At 48.0% G+C, this 18,563-nt stretch overlaps 1 protein-coding gene across 1 annotated transcript; it reads right to left on the bottom strand.

The window, feature by feature from the left end:
• Window positions 1-3,592: 3,592 nt before the first annotated feature.
• On the bottom strand, window positions 3,593-18,205 carry LOC144503090 (keratin, type I cytoskeletal 18). The gene is made up of 8 exons (XM_078227591.1): window positions 17,568-18,205; window positions 16,086-16,168; window positions 15,681-15,837; window positions 12,606-12,770; window positions 12,013-12,138; window positions 10,468-10,685; window positions 9,595-9,641; window positions 3,593-3,914 (listed from the first exon to the last, which is right to left on the bottom strand). The coding sequence occupies exons 1-8, from the start codon at window positions 17,955-17,957 to the stop codon at window positions 3,802-3,804; spliced, it is 1,299 nt and encodes a 432-aa protein (XP_078083717.1). The 5' UTR covers window positions 17,958-18,205; the 3' UTR covers window positions 3,593-3,801.
• Between the last annotated feature and the right edge of the window lie 358 nt (window positions 18,206-18,563).

Below are 18,563 nucleotides of genomic sequence, written 5' to 3' on the forward strand. Positions count from 1 at the left end.
CTGATTGATCGAACCATTTCTATCCAGATGCCCTGCTATCTCCTCTTTAATAATGGATTCCAGCATTTTCCCTACTACAGACGTTAAGCTGACCGGCCTATAGTTACCCGCCTTTTGTCTCCTTCCTTTTTTAAACAGTGGCGTAACATTAGCCGTTTTCCAATCAACCGGCACTACCCCAGAATGCAACGAGTTTTGATAAATAATCACTAACGCATCCACTATTACCTCTGACATTTCTTTCAATACCCTGGGATGCATTCCATCCGGACCCGGGGACTTGTCCACCTTCAGTCCCATTAGTCTACCCAGCACTGCCTCTCTGGTAACATTAATCGTATTAAGTATTTCTCCTGCTGCCAACCCTCTATCGTTAATATTTGGCAAACTATTTGTGTCCTCCACCGTGAAGACCGACACAAAAAACTTATTTAAAGACTCAGCCATATCCTCATTTCCCACTATTAACTCCCCCCTCTCGTCCACTAAGGGACAATTTGGCCAATCCACCCAACCTTCACATCTTTGGATTGTGGGAGGAAGCCAGAGTACCCGGAGGAAACCCACTCAGACATGGGGAGAACTTGCAAACGCCACACAAACAGTCACCCAAAGCCGGAATTAAACCCGGGTCCCTGGCGCTGTGAGTCAGCAGTGCTAACCACTGTTAAGAACATCTCCTTGCAGCTGGAGAGGAACTTGGAATGGGAGGATTCAGTTGTGGTCCATGTGGGAACAAGTGGCATTGGTAGATTCAGAAGTGATGTTCTGCGAGGAGAATTTGAGGGGATAGGGTCCAAATAAAAACGCAGAACAGCAGAAATAATAATCCCTAGGTTGTTACCTGTGTTCATCCGGCAGTAAGGCTACTCCAATATCAAGCAATAAAAAAATTCACTTCACAAAGTAAATCAAAGTAGAGGTTTAATAAAGAAACTTCATTACACAACCACTAGGGCAATGCCCTGGGAAACAAAAACTCCCTCTAATCCCCATCCGCTTTCTATTTATACTGGGTCAGCTAGTCAGCTGACCACCACAGCACGTTGCCATTGGTTACATTGTAACAACCCGAGCTACGCGCCAATTGGCACAGGGTCAAGCAGATTAGAGAATTAAATGTGTAGCTCAAACACTGGTGTGGGAAGTAAGTATTTAGGAGGCACTGGTGCCAGTACTTGGGGAAGAATGAGCGATTCTGTTGGGATGGGTTCCTCTTGAACCAGGCTGGGACCAGCGCCCTGGCCAATTGTATATCTAGGTATGTGGACTGGGCTTTATAATAACATGGGGTGGGCGCGGTTCAGATGAAGGGAGGTTTAGAAATCCCAGGAGAAAGGACGAGGCATTGGAACACGATGGAAATGTGAGTAAAGACACACAGAGAGTGCGGTGGACCTCAGTTGTGCCTTTGTCCTATATGGACCACCGTTGTGTGTGCTTGTCATACCTGGACACATCCCCTTCCAGTTTGGGTCCTCCCCTCAGCACCTAGTATAAAGGTGGCTGTCTCCTCCCCCTTGTTCAGTCCAGGTCGGTTATTTGTTGGGATCTGCTCCTGATTCTGTTGTGAATAAAAGCCTACACTTATATTGGCACACCGGTAGTCTTTCGCCTTATTGATAGCGCATCAGAGAGTTGAGCAAAAAATATACATCAGGGAATAAGGTCATTACAGGGAATATCAATGACAAAAATAAAGTATAGAGACCTGGTTCCAGAGGTGATCAAGGATGGGAAATGAATATTGCAGGGTACACAATATTTCGGGAAAACAGACAGAATGGCAAAGGAGAAGCAGTTGCCCTGATGGTAAAAGTATGACATAAGAACAATAGTAAGAAAGAATCTGGCCTCTGAAGATCATGAGGTAGAATGAGAATGGGTGGGAATCGGGAATAGCAAGTGTCAGTAAACACAGGTAGAAGTGGTTTATAGGGTTTCTAATAATGTTAATACCATTATACAGTGCGTTTAACAAGAAATTATTGGAAATAGTAACAAAAGCAATGCAATCGTTATGGAGGATATGAATCTGCAAATAGATTGGGACAATCAAATTGGTAAGAGTGGTCTAGATGAGTTTGCAGAATGTTTTTGCGACAGTTTCCTGTAGAAATATATTGTGATGTGACTAGGGATAGATGTAGTTCTGTAAAGAAGCGTGGATATTTAGGAATGTCATAGTAAAACATCCAATGGGAAATAGTGATCATATTCCCATTGAATTTCATGTTAAGTTTGAAAGTGATTTGTTGTCTCCCAATTCATGGCCATCTTAACTGCAGTTCAATGTTTGTTTCCCTCAAATCAAGCTACTGCTTTGGCCACAGCACTTACAAATCTTAATTTGAGTCACAGATGACATCCTATAATGCTGGTGACAATGGTAAACCGACCCCTTTCATCCTTTTAGATCTGCATACAACCTTTGATATGACTTACCACACTATCCTCCTCCATCCCCCATTGTCCAACTGAATGGCACGACCCTTGGCTTGTTCCATTCTTATGTCGACAGTCATAACCAGAGAATCTTTCACAATGGCTTCTCTTTCTGCCCCCAAAATGCACCCAATTTAAAATTCTTGCCCCCACATTTGAATTCTTCACAACCCTCCCTCTCTTAGTTCCTCCGATTCTGGCCTCTTGTGCACCCCGACTTCCTTTGCCCCACCACTGGTGGGGAGAGGCGGTGGCATAGTGGTATTGTCACTGGATTAGTAATCCCTGGATAGGACCTGGGGACCTGGGTTTGAATCCCACCATGGCAGATATTTGAATTCAGTAAAAAATCTGGAATTAAAAGTCTAATGAATACCATGAAACCATTGTCAATTGCCATAAAAACCCAGCTGGTTTACTACTGCTGTTTAGGGAAGGAAATCTGCCTTCCTTACCCAGTCTGGCCTACATGCGACTCCAGATCTACAACAGTGTGGTTGACTCTCAAAAGCCCTCTGTAATGAAGGGCAGTTAGGGATGGGCAATAAATGCTGACCCAGCCAGCGATACCTACATCCCGTAAAGGAATGAAAAAAAAGCACTGGTGACTTTGCCTTCAGCTGTCCAGGCTGTTCGCTCTGGAATTCTCTCCCCAAACCTCTCCATCTTCCTCTCACACCATCACACCTAATTCTTTGACCAACCTTTTGTTCACATATCCTGATGTCTCCTCCTTTCGGTGTCAATTTTTGTCCTATTACACTTGAGACTTTATTATATTAAGAATGTGATAAGAATACCACATTAAGAAGTGTTGTAAATAAAACAAGTTATCATTCGAAGAATTTACCTTTGAAGGTAAAGGGTGCGATCTTACCAGCGTTCACGCCACGCTCCGGCTCCGGCGAGGTTGGAGAACTTGGTGTCCAGTCAAATCTCCGTTCATTGCAGCGGGATGGGAAAATCCCGCAGGCATGAACGGCCATAATATTCCGGCTAAAATCTTTACATTAGAAAATGATTCGAGAATCTATCTGCAACTTAACGGAGCCCTTGAAATTGGAACTTATCAGTAATCCTTGCTCAGGATTATGTATTAAATCTCGCTACTTGGGCAGTTGGAGGAGTAATAATTACACACTAATGCAACATGGACATGAGTTAAAATATTTATTATAGTCATTATTATAAAGATTATAGTCATTGCATACATTGAATAAAGTAGAATGTTCAAGTATTTATGTAACTATTAAAGCATTTCATTGCTTCGAATACCATTATACCCCAGTAAAAGATTCCTTACAAAGCATGATATTTCAGAAGGCCACAGTTTGTACTTTTGAGTATTCATTTTGTTTACAGCTGTTTCTTCTCACTGAATTCTTCAACTTCACTCGATTCATCAACCACCTTTCCGTCAACCATGGTGGTTGTGATGACTTTGACAATTTTCCTTGTTGTGATTTCAGCTGTGAAGTGAAAAAAAGGAACATGATATTAATGTTTAACTTTTAACTCAATTGGCATGTTTGACCAACGTGGTGGATTAGGTCAAATAAGCAGTCATAGCGATGGATTAGAATCATAGAATCCCTACAGTGCAGAAGGAGATCATTCAGCCCATCGAGCCTGCACTGAATCTCTGACATAGTATCTTACCCAGGCCCTCTCCCCCACTCTGTCCCCATAATCCATCAAACTTACACATCTTTGGACACCAACGGGCAATTTAGCATGGCCAATCTACCTAACCTGCATATCTTTGGACTGTGGGAGGAAAATGGAGCATCTGGAGGAAACCCACGCAGATATGGGGAGAACGTGCAAACTCCACACAGTCATCAAAGGCTAGAATTGAACCCAGATCCCTGGCACTGTGAGACAGCAGCGCTATCCACTGTGCTGCCCTGTGCCGTTTATGAGTTAAGAATAATGTATTTTTAATCAGTCATTACTGGTAAGGCTTGTTTTTATTGTCAATTCCTAATTTTCTTTAATTATTTGCCTTGTTAACATCTCAGATGGCATTTAATTGTCATAGGTCTAGGGAAAGGTTAGCAAATTTTCTTCACTGAAGGAAAGAAGTGAATCCAATGGGTTTTTAAATATAAAAATGGAAAATTCTGGGACAGCTCAGTAGGTCTGGCAGAATCGGTGGAGATTGAAACCAAGTTAATGTTTCAAGTCTGCCTGACTCTTCTTCAGAGCTGAAGAGAGGTGATGTGTTTTGTACTGTTGACAAGAGGGGTTGGAGTAAAGTAGGAGGCAACGATAGACGGCAACCCAGGAGAAATTTGACATTGATGACATGGACAGAAGACAAAGGGAGTGGTAATAATAGTGTTAAAGGCTAAGGCAGGTGCTAATAGTAGCAGAGGTCAGTTAACAGAGTGCGTTAATGACAGAACAACAACATGAACAAGACCAGGATTTTTAGGATGGCAGGATTTCCCATTGACACTGCCTGGCTCCAATGAGCGTTAAGTGACAGCAGGCGGGGGTCCCGCCTTTCACTTGGGAGGAAGTCCCACCTTAGAATGCTGCTGGCCAATCTGACTGGTTGGCAGCTCTCTAGTTCCTGCAGAGCTACAAGCTGCAGTGGACAGGACTGGGACAGCACGGAGTCCCCAATCCCAGGATTGTCGGAAAAGGTATGTTTTGGGAATCTCAGGTTAGGGTTAGGGTAGGGGCGGGAGGCACAATGGAGACAGGTCCTCAAGCAGGGCTCGGGGGGATGGACTCAAACTTGAAAAGTGGCACCTCCCACTGGAGACCTAAACTCAGTAATCTTTGGGCTTCCCCATTCTCAGGAACTCCTCCCATCAGCCTAAAAATTCTCCGGTGAGAAAGGGCCCTTAAGTGGCCAATAAGCTCCAGTATAAAATTACTGACAGGTTGGGAACCCCACGGAAGCCCATCTGTGCTGCTTCATGCTCACCGCACCCACCCCTCCCCTACCCCCCCCACCTACAAAGCCACCGATGGGAGACCATGAACCTCAGGCCCAAGTTACAGACTGGCCTTGTCGGGGGAGGAGGGGGTTTGGGAAAGAAATCTAAAAATGGAGGACAGAGTTCATGGTCTAAAATCGAATCCAAATTCCCGAAGGCTGTAAAATGCCTACTTGCAAGATGAGGCAGTGTTCCTCCAGCTTGCGTTGGGTTTTGCTGCAACATTGTAGCAGGCCAAGGCCAGAACTATGAGCACAGGAGATGGTGAGTGGGTTTTTACATGGTCAGTTTGGCTAACACAAGCAGCTGCCCGGGTGGGAGTTAAACTCAAGCTTGACGGAGCATTAGCCCAAACGTCTGAATTACTCGTCCAGCGACACTAAGCTGCCATTCTCTTGCTGAAGGATGGAGCAGGGGGTCATCACCACTTGTATGAAAGCTGACCCCAGTGTCAGTGAAGGACTGTGATTGGACAATGGTAAGAAGAAGAATAAAGACCCAACTTTTGGGGCAAAGATCAGGTCACCATTTGGGGAAGAAGGAATAGCAATTGTGACTAAGTTGGGACAAATAGGAATGAAATGAGTGGCAAAAGATCACAGAGAGATGGTGGAGTGGGCGATGATGTTGCATGATGCACAAGGAAGTTGAGGAGAAGGAGAGATGATGCACGATAGCCGAAATCAGTCAATCGGACCGACTGAGAGGTTAGAAGACGTCCTTGGAGTGTAAAAAAAGTGATTAAAGTTCGACCAGGAATTGAAGAGATTGGAGTTGATTGAGAATAAACATTGAAAATGACTCTAATGTAGGAAGACTGAAGCCAGGACAATACCAGTGAGCACTGGACCAAGTGATGCTGAGTGGATCGAATTTGGTAATACTAGGTGCTTGAAGAGATGAGTCTGACAAAGACAATCATAGAATCATAGAAACCCTACAGTACAGAAAGAGGCCATTCGGCCCATCGAGTCTGCACCGACCACAATCCCACCAAGGGCCTATCCCCATATCCCTACATATTTACCCACTAATCCCTCTAACCTACACATCTCAGGACACTAAGGGCAATTTTTAGCATGGCCAATCAACCTAACCTGCACATCTTTGGACTGTGGGAGGAAACCGGAGCACCCGGAGGAAACCCACGCAGACACGAGGAGAATGTAGGAAAGGTTGGTGAAGAGGCTACAGAAGGTTGGTGAAGAGGCTACAGAAGGTTGGTGAAGAGGCTACAGAAGGTTGGTGAAGAGGCTACAGAAGGTTATGAAAACAATGGCTGGATTTCATTGCCAGTCGAGAGTTAGTAAAATCCAGCAGTTAATGCAAATTAATTTACTAAGTAAAAGTTAGAATGTATTGGTGGATAGCTGAGTTTGATGCAATTGCATATATGCAGTTGGAAAGTTCATGATCAAATAATACTTAACTTAAGACACTTATTTTGGGGTTTCTAATATTCAAAGGGTGGAATTCTCCGGCCAAGCTGGTCTAAAAACCGGAAATTCCCACCTGACCATCAATGGCGTTTCACATTCTCTGCAACCAGCCCGCTAAAATTCCAGTGGCAGGCGGGATGAGAGAATTCTAGCCAATGTATTCAGATGCAGGACAAAGTAGTTCCTGAACTTCTTTGTGCCCTCCTTTATAAGAACTTCTAACAGGAACATTTAACAGGACTTTTATGTATGGATGAGGATGTGTACTCAGGGTGGCACTCACTGACTGATTAATTTAATGTATTGGGATATTTTTAATACATACGGACGGCACGGTGGCACAGTGGCTAGCACTGCTGCCTCACAGCTCCAGCGACCTGGGTTTGATTCCCGGCTTAGGTCACTGTCCATGTGGAGTTTGCGCATTCTCCATGTGCTACGTGGGTTTCTTCTGGGTGCCCTGGTTTCCTCCCACAGTCCAAAGATGTGCGGGTTAGGTTGATTGGCCATGTTAAATTGCCCAATAGTGTCCTGGGATGCGTAGGTTAGAGGAATCAGCGGGTTAAATATGGGAATTATGGACAAAGAACAAAGAACAATACAGCACAGGAACAGGCCCTTCGGCCCTCCAAGCCTGCACCGATCATGTGTTCCTAACTAGACCATCCGTTTGTATCCCTCTATTCCCAGTCTGTTCATGTGGCTATCTAGATAAGTCTTAAATGGTCCTAGTGTGTCTGCCTCAACCACCTTGCTTGGTAGTGCATTCCAGGCCCCCACCTGTGTAAAATACGTCCCCCGCATATCTGTATTGCTGGAGATTGAGCCTGGGTGGATTGTTGTTGGTACAGACTTGATGGGCCAAATGGCCTTCTTCTGCACTGTAGGGATTCTATGGATTTTTAAATAACGTTATATCTTTCTGCGAGAGAGCCATTTTTCTTTTATGGTTATTATTCACTTATATTCTGAACAAACGAGCAATGTTACCTGAAATGAATTTCCATATGGATGACAGAGTAAAATTGAATTGATCACAGAGTTCACATTTTGCTCACCTAAGAATTACTTTGCTCCTCTTTATAAAAATAACTTACTTCAGGAACTCACGTTAAATTGAGCCAGAAATCCATTCAGATCAAAGTTTGTGATTTACAATCCATTTTCTAGCTGACAGAAGCACAGATGAAGGTGATACTCTGGCTACTGTCAGTTCGTTCAAGCAACCATCCACTTCACCTCAACACTTTTTCTTTCAGGAAACTAATGCTTAATCTGTTTCTGAAACTGCATCAATCTAACCTGAACTGCTGAGATTGTCACAATACCCATCCCAGCATAATGTTGAATTCTTGCTATTCTTACGGCAGGGTGCAGCACCACAACATGTTACCGTGGAGTGCTGGCCTCATGTCTTCGATCTCCTAGACTGATTTTAGTTGTACCACATGAGGTGGTGCTCGGTACAGAGTGAATGGAAACCTGAGGGGGCAATTGTCACTGTGCCACTCTCAGGAATTGTACACTTACGAGCTGGTTATAGAATAGTCATAGAATCATAGAATCCTTACAGTGCAGAAGGAGGCCATTTGGCCCATCGAGTCCACACTGACTCTTTGACAGAGGATCCCACCCAAGCACTTTCCCGTAACCCCAAATATTTACCCTGCCAATACCCCTAATCTATACATCTTGGGACACTAATTTAGCATGGTCAATCCACCTAACCTGCACATCTTTGGAACATCCCATAGATGTTAACAGTTGACTCAAGTTTGGGATTCCGAGTTGCTCAAACAAGTTCTAGGCAATCCCAGGCGCACTGTTGATGTTAGGGCTGGAATTTTATTGCCCCACCCACCATGGAAATCAGAGCGGGCAAAGGCGGAACATGGCAAGATTCGTTGACCTCAGGCAGGATTTTACGATTTTGGGATGAGCAAGGCCATAAAATCCCACCCTAGATGTCTGTAAGATCTGTTTAGCCACTTTCCAAATAGAAGGTGGAGGATCATAGAATCCCTACAGTGTAGAAGGAAGCCTACAGCCCATCGAGCCTGCACCGACAACAATCCCATCGAGGTCCTATCCCCTAACCCCACGTATTTACCCCGCCAATCCCCCTGATGCTGAGGGGCAATTTAGCATGGCCAATCCACCTAACCCACACATCTTTGGACTGTGGGAGGAAACCGGAACATCCAGGGGAAACCCACGCAGACACGGGGAGAACATGCAGACTCCGCACGGTCACCCAAGGCTGGAAATGAACCTGGGTCCCTGGTGCAGTGAGGCAGCAGTGCTAACCACTGTGCCACCGTGCCACTCTGTCTGTGTCTATAGTCTGTGACTCAGGGAGGAAAAAAAACAATGAGAAGTAATGTGAGAAATAAGACCAGGTGCAGTGTTTAGACCACTGCAGTGTCAATGTAAGCCTTACTTGTGACTAGTAAATAAAGTTTAAAAAGAAATATGAAATGTCACCACCATCCCAGATGACCATAGGCTGCTCTCCCCTTTTTGGAGAGAGCTGACTGGTGGTGATTTAACCTGAGGGTCACCACACCTCAGGCAAGGTTGAATAACCTCAGCCGGTACAGAAATTGAACCTGTGCTGTTGGCATTGCTCTGAGTCACATACCAGCCATCCACCTAACAGACCACCTGAAGTGACTTGAAATATGGTGTTTATGTTTTTGCAAATGTCCGTTACAGAACATATCTTATTCTAAACTTGCATTCTCTGCGGGAATACTTACAAGGTGGAGTGGGTGCACGTGGCGGAGGAACAGGAACAACCTTTGCACTATAAATGAAAAGAATAGTTGTCAACCACTATGGACATGCCGAGCAATTAGTTTAAGACACAAACAGCAAACATAAGACAGAAGGTCAGCTGACCCAATCTTATTAAATAATAATTACTCTGAATTAAAATGGAAATGAAAATTCCAAATCAGGTTTGTCCATTACTTTCCACCTACCCAGTCTTTCCTCCTGCCTTCCTATCTTTTCCCAGTTTAAACCACCTTTGCATCGTGCTGTGGGTTTACATGCACTCACAAGGTAGGTATAGGCCTGGGTTTATTGTCTCAACTGAAAAACAACACCTCTCACAACGGAACGTTCCCTCAGTGCTAAATAATGTGCTCAACCACTGGAGACGACCTTGAATCCAAAACCTTCTTGAAGGACAGAGGACAGTCAGGTGAGCAAGGACGAAAACAACAGAAAGGTGAGTTTGTCTGTGAAATTTCACAGGGACTCCCCAATTTCCCTCTGGAGTTTGGGCAAAAACCTTGGAGAAACACTGCAAATGGCCATTGACATCACTTCTCCAGGGATTCCCGCTGACGTTATGGGGGGAGGTTACAGAATCACCCCTTCCCAAAATAAACAAATTACTGGCGAATACATTTAGGGCAGATTGTTTTGTGTTTAGCACACACTTTTAGACTGTTTCCAAACAAAACATTACACTCTCAGGTCTTTGTTTGGAAACTAATTTTAATCCTCCCCCCCCCCCCCCCCCATATTTCCCCCCCCCCCCCCCCCTATTTTCCACCATATCCCACTATAGCATTGCCTTAAGTGTTCCTTTAGCATTGTTTTCTGCATTCTCTTTACAGTACCTCATTTCTCCATTAAGCAAACGCCTGTACTCTGCAAGCTCTGCATCCAGAGTCATCTTTGCTTTCATCAGAGAGTCATAGTTTTCCTTGTGCTGCAACATGTCGTTACGTATTGTCATCAAATCGCCTTCCAACCTGGTGATGGTTACTTGCAGCTTATTCAAATCCACTCCATATCTCTGCTCAGTGTCTGCCAGTATGTTTTCCAGTCCCATGTTCTGCGGAGGTAAAGACAAGTGACATCGATAAGCTGAAATTGTAGAAATCGTCTCAAAATACAACTGTCTGTGAGCAGCACCTCAGTCTCTGCCCTAACACGAGCCTAATGTTAGGTAATGATCAGGGACATCTTTTTGCACAAATTCCACCATCTGCTGTGGCAGGAATCGAATCCAGGTCCCCAGAAGATGAGCTGAGTTTCTGGATTAATAGTCTAATGATAATATCACTAGGCCATTGCCTCTCTGGCTAGGTAATGATCAGGGACAACCTAGAAATTGCCATATGCAAACTTATGAAAATAAAGCGTGCTAACAAGCTGAGTTAAATTTTGTCTGATTCACTCTCATTTTATACATGTAACATTGCTGGTTAAGATCCTTTTTAAATTCCAACCAGTGTCTCTTTTAAGAAGAGAAAATAGAAACATTTAATAGCTTGTTTCACAGCTTTACGCTTGCATTATTTTTTCTGTTAACTGCACCTCTGATCTCATGATTTGAACAGACAATGCGTTTCCAGTGAGGTCATCGCTAACAAGCTGTGGGTGGAGGAGAGAATTTAAATCTCTACGAAACAAACAATTATGTCAGCTTTGAAAGATTGCCAGTATCTAATTGGGAGAATTTGTACTTAATATCATCGTGACACTTCAATTCAGCCGAAACTAGGATTTAAGATTAAAAATCAAGTTCCCTTTCATTTGGTGGAACATCCCACAGATGTTAACAATTGACACAAGCTTGGGATTCCTCAAACAAGCTCTCGGCAAACCCAGGCAAATTGTTGACGTTAGATGTCTGTAAGACCTGTTTATCCACGTTCCAAAGGGAAGGTGGAGGATCACAGAATCTCTACAGTGCAGAAGGTGGCCATTCAGCCCACCGAGTCTGCACTGACAACAATCCCACCCAGGCCATATCCCTGTCACCCCACACATTTATCCTGCTAATCCCCCTGATACGAAGGGGCAATTTAGCATGGGCAACCAACCCAACCTGCACATCTTTGGAATGTGGGAGGAAAATGGAGCAGCCGGAGGAAACTCACACAGTCACGAGGAGAATGTGCAAACTCCGCACAGAGAGTCACCCGAGGCCGGAATCGGACCCGGGTCCCTGGCACTGTGAGGCAGCAGTGCTAACCACTGTGCCACCGGATATTGACAGTAAGGTGCTAGAATATTAGAGCAAAACATCTTGGAGTTCCTCTCCTAATTATTTTTCACCACATTGCATCTTACTGATCCTCTTATCCATTTTTACAGAATCAATCACTGTAGACCTTCTGCTACCCCACCCTGGTTTCAGGGTCACTAATATGTACCTGTCTCCTAATTACTTCCAGCTCCATCTCCAGGGTTTGCATTGCTTGTCGCCTACTGTGGAGTTCTTCCTTGGCAACCTCAATTTCTTTAACCGTGTGCTTTACTTCAGAGCTGATGCTTTCCACCTGTATTAAAAAACAAAAGTGCCATAATTTCTGATATATAAATTGTAACATACCTGATATTCAGAAACTAAGAATCAATGCAGATGGGAAACTCCAGCATTCAAATAAATTCTGAAAAATGCCATTGTGTATTTACGTATGCTAATTATGCGTACAAGCAAATCCATCATTCATACTGTGGTCACTGATGCTGACGCAGTGCCATATTTAGAATCAGGCCACTCAACTAATCACAACACTGTTAGTTTTCCCCCCAAACTTATAATTATAATTGATTTGGCGTAAGTTTTATTCATCATCCCTGTAGAATGATATGCAATTTCCAAACTGAGGAGTTGACACCAATTGAACTGTTACCCCTGTGATGAACTGTTTCGTCATCAGAAATATGGATTCTGTGTGGAAAAAAAACCTAAAACCAAAAGGTGTCGAATGCAAATGTTTCCTCTAGCTTTAAGACAGTTTACCTGGGATTTGTACCAGTGCTCGGCCTCCATTTTGTTTTTTGAAACGATGTCCTCATATTCCTTCCTTATCTTTGCAAGGATGGCAGCAAGATCAGGTCCTTCTGCACAGTCCAGCTCCACGGTTATTTTGTTGTTGCTGATCTGTGATCTGAGGGCCTTCACCTCCTATCAAACAACAGCAGTGTGATTCAAACATTTCATTTGCAACGAGACATGTAGCCATTGCTTAGTGCTCCCCTCCTGTACCTCTGCAGCTCACCACCATTCATTTGCTGACAGTATTTACAGGTATTGCCCCCTTAGGGTCTAGGGATGTGGGGGGTGAGGTGGATTAGCCACGGTAGAATGCGTGGGGTTGCGCGGATGGGACAGGGAGGTGGACCTGGGTGAGAAGCTCTCTCAGAGATTTGGTGCTGACTCGATGGGCCGAATGGTCTCCTTCTGCACTGCAGTATGCTACGGTATTCCCAATTTCTTATTTGGAGGGATCTCACCTCACCTTCCCCAGAACGTGGACAATGTGGGGCAAATACACAAATGTAAGATAGTCACAAGTAAAGCCAGTGAGCAATTTAGGGGAAACGTCTTTCGACAGAGAAAAGTTGGAATGTGGTTACCTCGTGTGGTTTTTGAGGTGATTAATGCAGATGCATTGAAGGGGAAAATGGGTAAGTATGTGGAGGAGAAAAGACATGCAGGTGGGATTAGGTGGAATAGTTGGGAGGATGCTTAAACACAGTTCATTGGTGTGGGGATTCGATCCCGAATTAAATGGGAATTTGGTGTAATTTGGATTTGGATATGGATCTGGACCGTTAGCAACAGCATTCATATTGCCAACGGCTGGCCAGGAGGGGGTGCTGGTGAGGCCAGGAGGGGGTTGCTGGTGAGGCCGGGAGGGGGTGCTGGTGAGGCCAGGAGGGGGTTGCTGGTGAGGCCAGGAGGGGGTTGCTGGTGAGGCCGGGAGGGGTTGCTGGTGAGGCCGGGAGGGGTTGCTGGTGAGGCCGGGAGGGGGTGCTGGTGAGGCCGGGAGGGGGTGCTGGTGAGGCCGGGAGGCGGTGCTGGTGAGGCCGGGAGGCGGTGCTGGTGAGGCCGGGAGGCGGTGCTGGTGAGGCCGGGAGGGGGTGCTGGTGAGGCCGGGAGGGGGTGCTGGTGAGGCCAGGAGGGGGTGCTGGTGAGGCCAGGAGGGGGTTGCTGGTGAGGCCAGGAGGGGGTTGCTGGTGAGGCCAGGAGGGGGTTGCTGGTGAGGCCAGGAGGGGGTTGCTGGTGAGGCCGGGAGGGGGTTGCTGGTGAGGCCGGGAGGGGGTTGCTGGTGAGGCCGGGAGGGGGTTGCTGGAGAGGCCGGGAGGGGGTTGCTGGAGAGGCCGGGAGGGGGTTGCTGGTGAGGCCGGGAGGGGGTTGCTGGTGAGGCCGGGAGGGGGTTGCTGGTGAGGCCGGGAGGGGGTTGCTGGTGAGGCCGGGAGGGGGTTGCTGGTGAGGCCGGGAGGGGGTTGCTGGTGAGGCCGGGAGGGGGTTGCTGGTGAGGCCGGGAGGGGGTTGCTGGTGAGGCCGGGAGGGGGTTGCTGGTGAGGCCGGGAGGGGCTTGCTGGTGAGGCCGGGAGGGGCTTGCTGGTGAGGCCGGGAGGGGGTTGCTGGTGAGGCCGGGAGGGGGTTGCTGGTGAGGCCGGGAGGGGGTTGCTGGTGAGGCCGGGAGGGGGTTGCTGGTGAGGCCGGGAGGGGGTTGCTGGTGAGGCCGGGAGGGGGTTGCTGGTGAGGCCGGGAGGGGGTTGCTGGTGAGGCCGGGAGGGGGTTGCTGGTGAGGCCGGGAGGGGGTTGCTGGTGAGGCCGGGAGGGGGTTGCTGGTGAGGCCGGGAGGGGGTTGCTGGTGAGGCCGGGAGGGGGTTGCTGGTGAGGCCGGGAGGGGGTTGCTGGTGAGGCCGGGAGGGGGTTGCTGGTGAGGCCGGGAGGGGGTTGCTGGTGAGGCCGGGAGGGGGTTGCTGGTGAGGCCGGGAGGGGGTTGCTGGTGAGGCCGGGAGGGGGTTGCTGGTGAGGCCGGGAGGGGGTTGCTGGTGAGGCCGGGAGGGGGTTGCTGGTGAGGCCGGGAGGGGGTTGCTGGTGAGGCCGGGAGGGGGTTGCTGGTGAGGCCGGGAGGGGGTTGCTGGTGAGGCCGGGAGGGGGTTGCTGGTGAGGCCGGGAGGGGGTTGCTGGTGAGGCCGGGAGGGGGTTGCTGGTGAGGCCGGGAGGGGGTTGCTGGTGAGGCCGGGAGGGGGTTGCTGGTGAGGCCGGGAGGGGGTTGCTGGTGAGGCCGGGAGGGGGTTGCTGGTGAGGCCGGGAGGGGGTTGCTGGTGAGGCCGGGAGGGGGTTGCTGGTGAGGCCGGGAGGGGGTTGCTGGTGAGGCCGGGAGGGGGTTGCTGGTGAGGCCGGGAGGGGGTTGCTGGTGAGGCCGGGAGGGGGTTGCTGGTGAGGCCGGGAGGGGGTTGCTGGTGAGGCCGGGAGGGGGTTGCTGGTGAGGCCGGGAGGGGGTTGCTGGTGAGGCCGGGAGGGGGTTGCTGGTGAGGCCGGGAGGGGGTTGCTGGTGAGGCCGGGAGGGGGTTGCTGGTGAGGCCGGGAGGGGGTTGCTGGTGAGGCCGGGAGGGGGTTGCTGGTGAGGCCGGGAGGGGGTTGCTGGTGAGGCCGGGAGGGGGTTGCTGGTGAGGCCGGGAGGGGGTTGCTGGTGAGGCCGGGAGGGGGTTGCTGGTGAGGCCGGGTGGGGGTTGCTGGTGAGGCCGGGAGGGGGTTGCTGGTGAGGCCGGGAGGGGGTTGCTGGTGAGGCCGGGAGGGGGTTGCTGGTGAGGCCGGGAGGGGGTTGCTGGTGAGGCCGGGAGGGGGTTGCTGGTGAGGTCGGGAGGGGGTGCTGGTGAGGCCAGGAGGGGGTGCTGGTGAGGCCAGGAGGGGGTGCTGGTGAGGCCAGGAGGGGGTGCTGGTGAGGCCAGGAGGGGGTGCTGGTGAGGCCAGGAGGGGGTGCTGGTGAGGCCAGGAGGGGGTGCTGGTGAAGCCAGGAGGTGGTGCTGGTGAAGCCAGGAGGGGGTGCTGGTGAAGCCAGCTCTCTGCTCTCACCTCCTGGTGATTCTTCCTCAGAAACAGGAGCTCCTCAGTCAACATCTCCTCCTCATTCCTTAGGGTCATCGCATTGACTTCATATTCCTCCTTGACCCGTCTCAGACGGTCGATATCATTCTCCACCGTTTGCCGAACCAAAGCTTCGGACTCCATCCTAAACCGGAGCAGGACAGAGAGATCTAGAAACCTCCTTTCAAATTAACACTGCACACACAAACCACCCAGACTCGGAAAGGAAACGAACACAAAATACTGCGGATGCTGGAACTCCGTTAATGTTTTAACCTCCCCCAAGCGTTCTTTCTGTGCAATGTTTTAATGTGTCAGATAGACAGATAGATTAATCTAGCCAGAAAGGGGATTGAAATGTAGAGAGGTAAGTAATAGATTTTTAGTACAAACTTCATTCTGAAGTCCTCGGCGCTCAGTTTTGCGTTGTCCATTTGTAACATGATTGCTGCATTGTTTAATATCAGATCCTGGATCTAAAGGACAGAAGATTTGGGTAAACTTGACAGCAGATGTTCCTTTTAAGCAAACTTTTTTTTTTGTTTATCAACTGCTGACCATTTTAATTATTCTTAGCCAATACTGTACTTTATACATCCCAGGAACAGACCTTACTGTTTCTAACCAGCATTCAGGACATGAATACAGACATTTGGCACAGTGGTTAGCACTACTGCCTCACAACGCCAGGGACCTGGGTTTGATTCCCAGCTTGGGTCACTGTCTGTGTGGAGTTTGCACATTCTCCTGGTACCTGTGTGGGTTTACCTCCCACAGTCCAAAAGATGTGCTGGTTAGGTGCATTGGCCATGCTAAATTCTCCCTTAGTGTACCTGAACAGGTGCTGGAGTGTGGCGACTAGGACATTTTCACAGTAGCTTCATTGAAGTGTTAATGTAAGCCTTCTTGTGACTAATAAATAAACGTTTCTGTTTATTCTGAGTAGTGGAAACAGTTCATTTGCCAGGTTTAAAAACAGGAATGGCACAAATCTGCATCCCTCCTCCTCCTCAGTGGGAAATCAGCTAGGGTCAGAAAGGATTTATAAGTCTGCCCTCACGATGACCTTTTATTCTCAAAACCCCTGGCTTGGAATAACAAACACAACCCCGGCGATTGACCTGAAACCACAATGAACAGGCATTTGGTGAAAGCAGATCCTGATTAATTTCTGCTGGTAAAAGACATTCGATAAATAATTAACACCGAATTGAGGGGCCAGGGTTGAACAAGTCAGATAATAGAAATCCTACAGTACAGAAAGAGGCCATTCAGCCCATCAAGCCTGCACCGACCACAATCCTACCCAGGCCCCACCCCCATATCCCTACATATTTTACCCACCAATCCACACATCCCAGGACACTAAGGGGCAATTTTAGCACAGCCAATCAACCTAACCCACACAAAGATCTTTGGACTGTGGGAAGAAACCAGAGCACCCGGAGGAAACCCACGCAGACACGAGGAGAATGTGCAAACTCCACACAGACAGTGACCCAAGCCAGGAATCGAACCCAGGTCCCTGGAGCTGTGAAGCAGCAGTGCTAACCACTCTGCTACCGTGCCGCACCTGATAATAGCTGTCTAACACTGCACCCATCTGGCAAATATTAATCCACATCAGATTATCAATTGGAATTTTTCTAAAGTTTATTTATTAGTTTCACCGGTAGGCTTACATTAACACTGCAATGAAGTTACTGTGAAACTTTTGAATGGAACAATATTTCAATTAGACTTTTAATTACATATGAACTTTTGTTTTTTAGAAACGTTACATGATGGCAATCTAATTCTGTCAGAAAGTTGGTAATTTTAAAGAAAGCACTCGGATAGTGAACAGAAGCTCTCCCAGTGGGGGAATTACTTTACCTGCTTGTTGAGTGCATGTGTCTGTGCTAACATGGGACTAATGTCCCTGTCCGCGGGTTTCCTTTCCTCCAGCAGCGCTTTGATCTTGACCTCCATGTCCCGGTTACTGGTCTCCAGGGAGCGGACCTTATCCAGGTAGAGGGACAGCCGAGAGTTGAGACACTGCATGGTCTCCTTCTCGCTGCTGGAGGCAATCGCCATCCCCCCGGACAGCGAGCTGCCCAGGCCGGCGCTCCCACCGTAGCTGAAGGCGCTGCCCAGGACGGAGGCCGAGCTCCGGCTGGAGGGGGCCCGGCTCCATGAGCTGCTCTGGACGGATCTGCTGGAGAAGCTGGGCACAACTCGGCTGGAGCTGCGGCGCTGAGACGAGCTGCTGGTGATGCTGGGCATGGCTGGGGGGTACACTAGGGCAGGCACGGGAGACTGGCTGGCTGTCCTGTAGCAAGTGGACTGCCAGATTAAGCCTTATATAGAGAGAGAGGGAGAAAGAGAGGGATGGAGGGGTGTGTGCAAACCGGTACAGACACACCCAGCTGCTAACTGCACCCAATAGCCCCAGGTGCTCTAAGATAATAGGTGTATGGAAATAACCTCCCACTATCACATAACCTGGATCAGTATGGTCCACCTTACACTGCAAGGACTTAAGGTAAAATTTATTAGTCACAAGTAAGGCTTACATTAACATTGCAGTGAAGTTAATGTGAGATGAATGATAGTTTCACTAAACTATCTGGCAAACCCATTGACATTTCCTTTCATGTCTCCACACTATCCGATATTGACAAGGCTATCAAAATACAGAGGATAATACTTCAACAACTCTTTAAACTGGTACAGAGAATGGTGCCTCATATTAAGTAAGAAGTTTAACAGCACCCGGTTAAAGTCCAACAGGTTTATTTGGTAGCAAAAGCTTGGAGCTCCGAAAGCTTGTGTGGTTTTTGCTACCAAATAAACCTGTTGGACTTTAACCTGGTGTTGTTAAACTTCTTA

The sequence above is a fragment of the Mustelus asterias genome, chromosome 13 (genome assembly GCF_964213995.1).
Source record: "Mustelus asterias chromosome 13, sMusAst1.hap1.1, whole genome shotgun sequence".
Lineage (NCBI taxonomy): Eukaryota > Metazoa > Chordata > Chondrichthyes > Carcharhiniformes > Triakidae > Mustelus > Mustelus asterias.

Coding starts and splice junctions, on each gene's coding strand:
- LOC144503090 (XM_078227591.1), bottom strand. CDS start 17,957: ATGCCCAGCATCACCAGCAGCTCGTCTCAGCGCCGCAGCTCCAGCCGA. Junction 12,771..15,680: donor TGAGGAAGAATCACCAGGAG/GTGAGAGCAGAG, acceptor GTTGTTTGATAG/GAGGTGAAGGCCCTCAGATC. Junction 3,915..9,594: donor ACGTGCACCCACTCCACCTT/GTAAGTATTCCC, acceptor TTCACTTCACAG/CTGAAATCACAACAAGGAAA.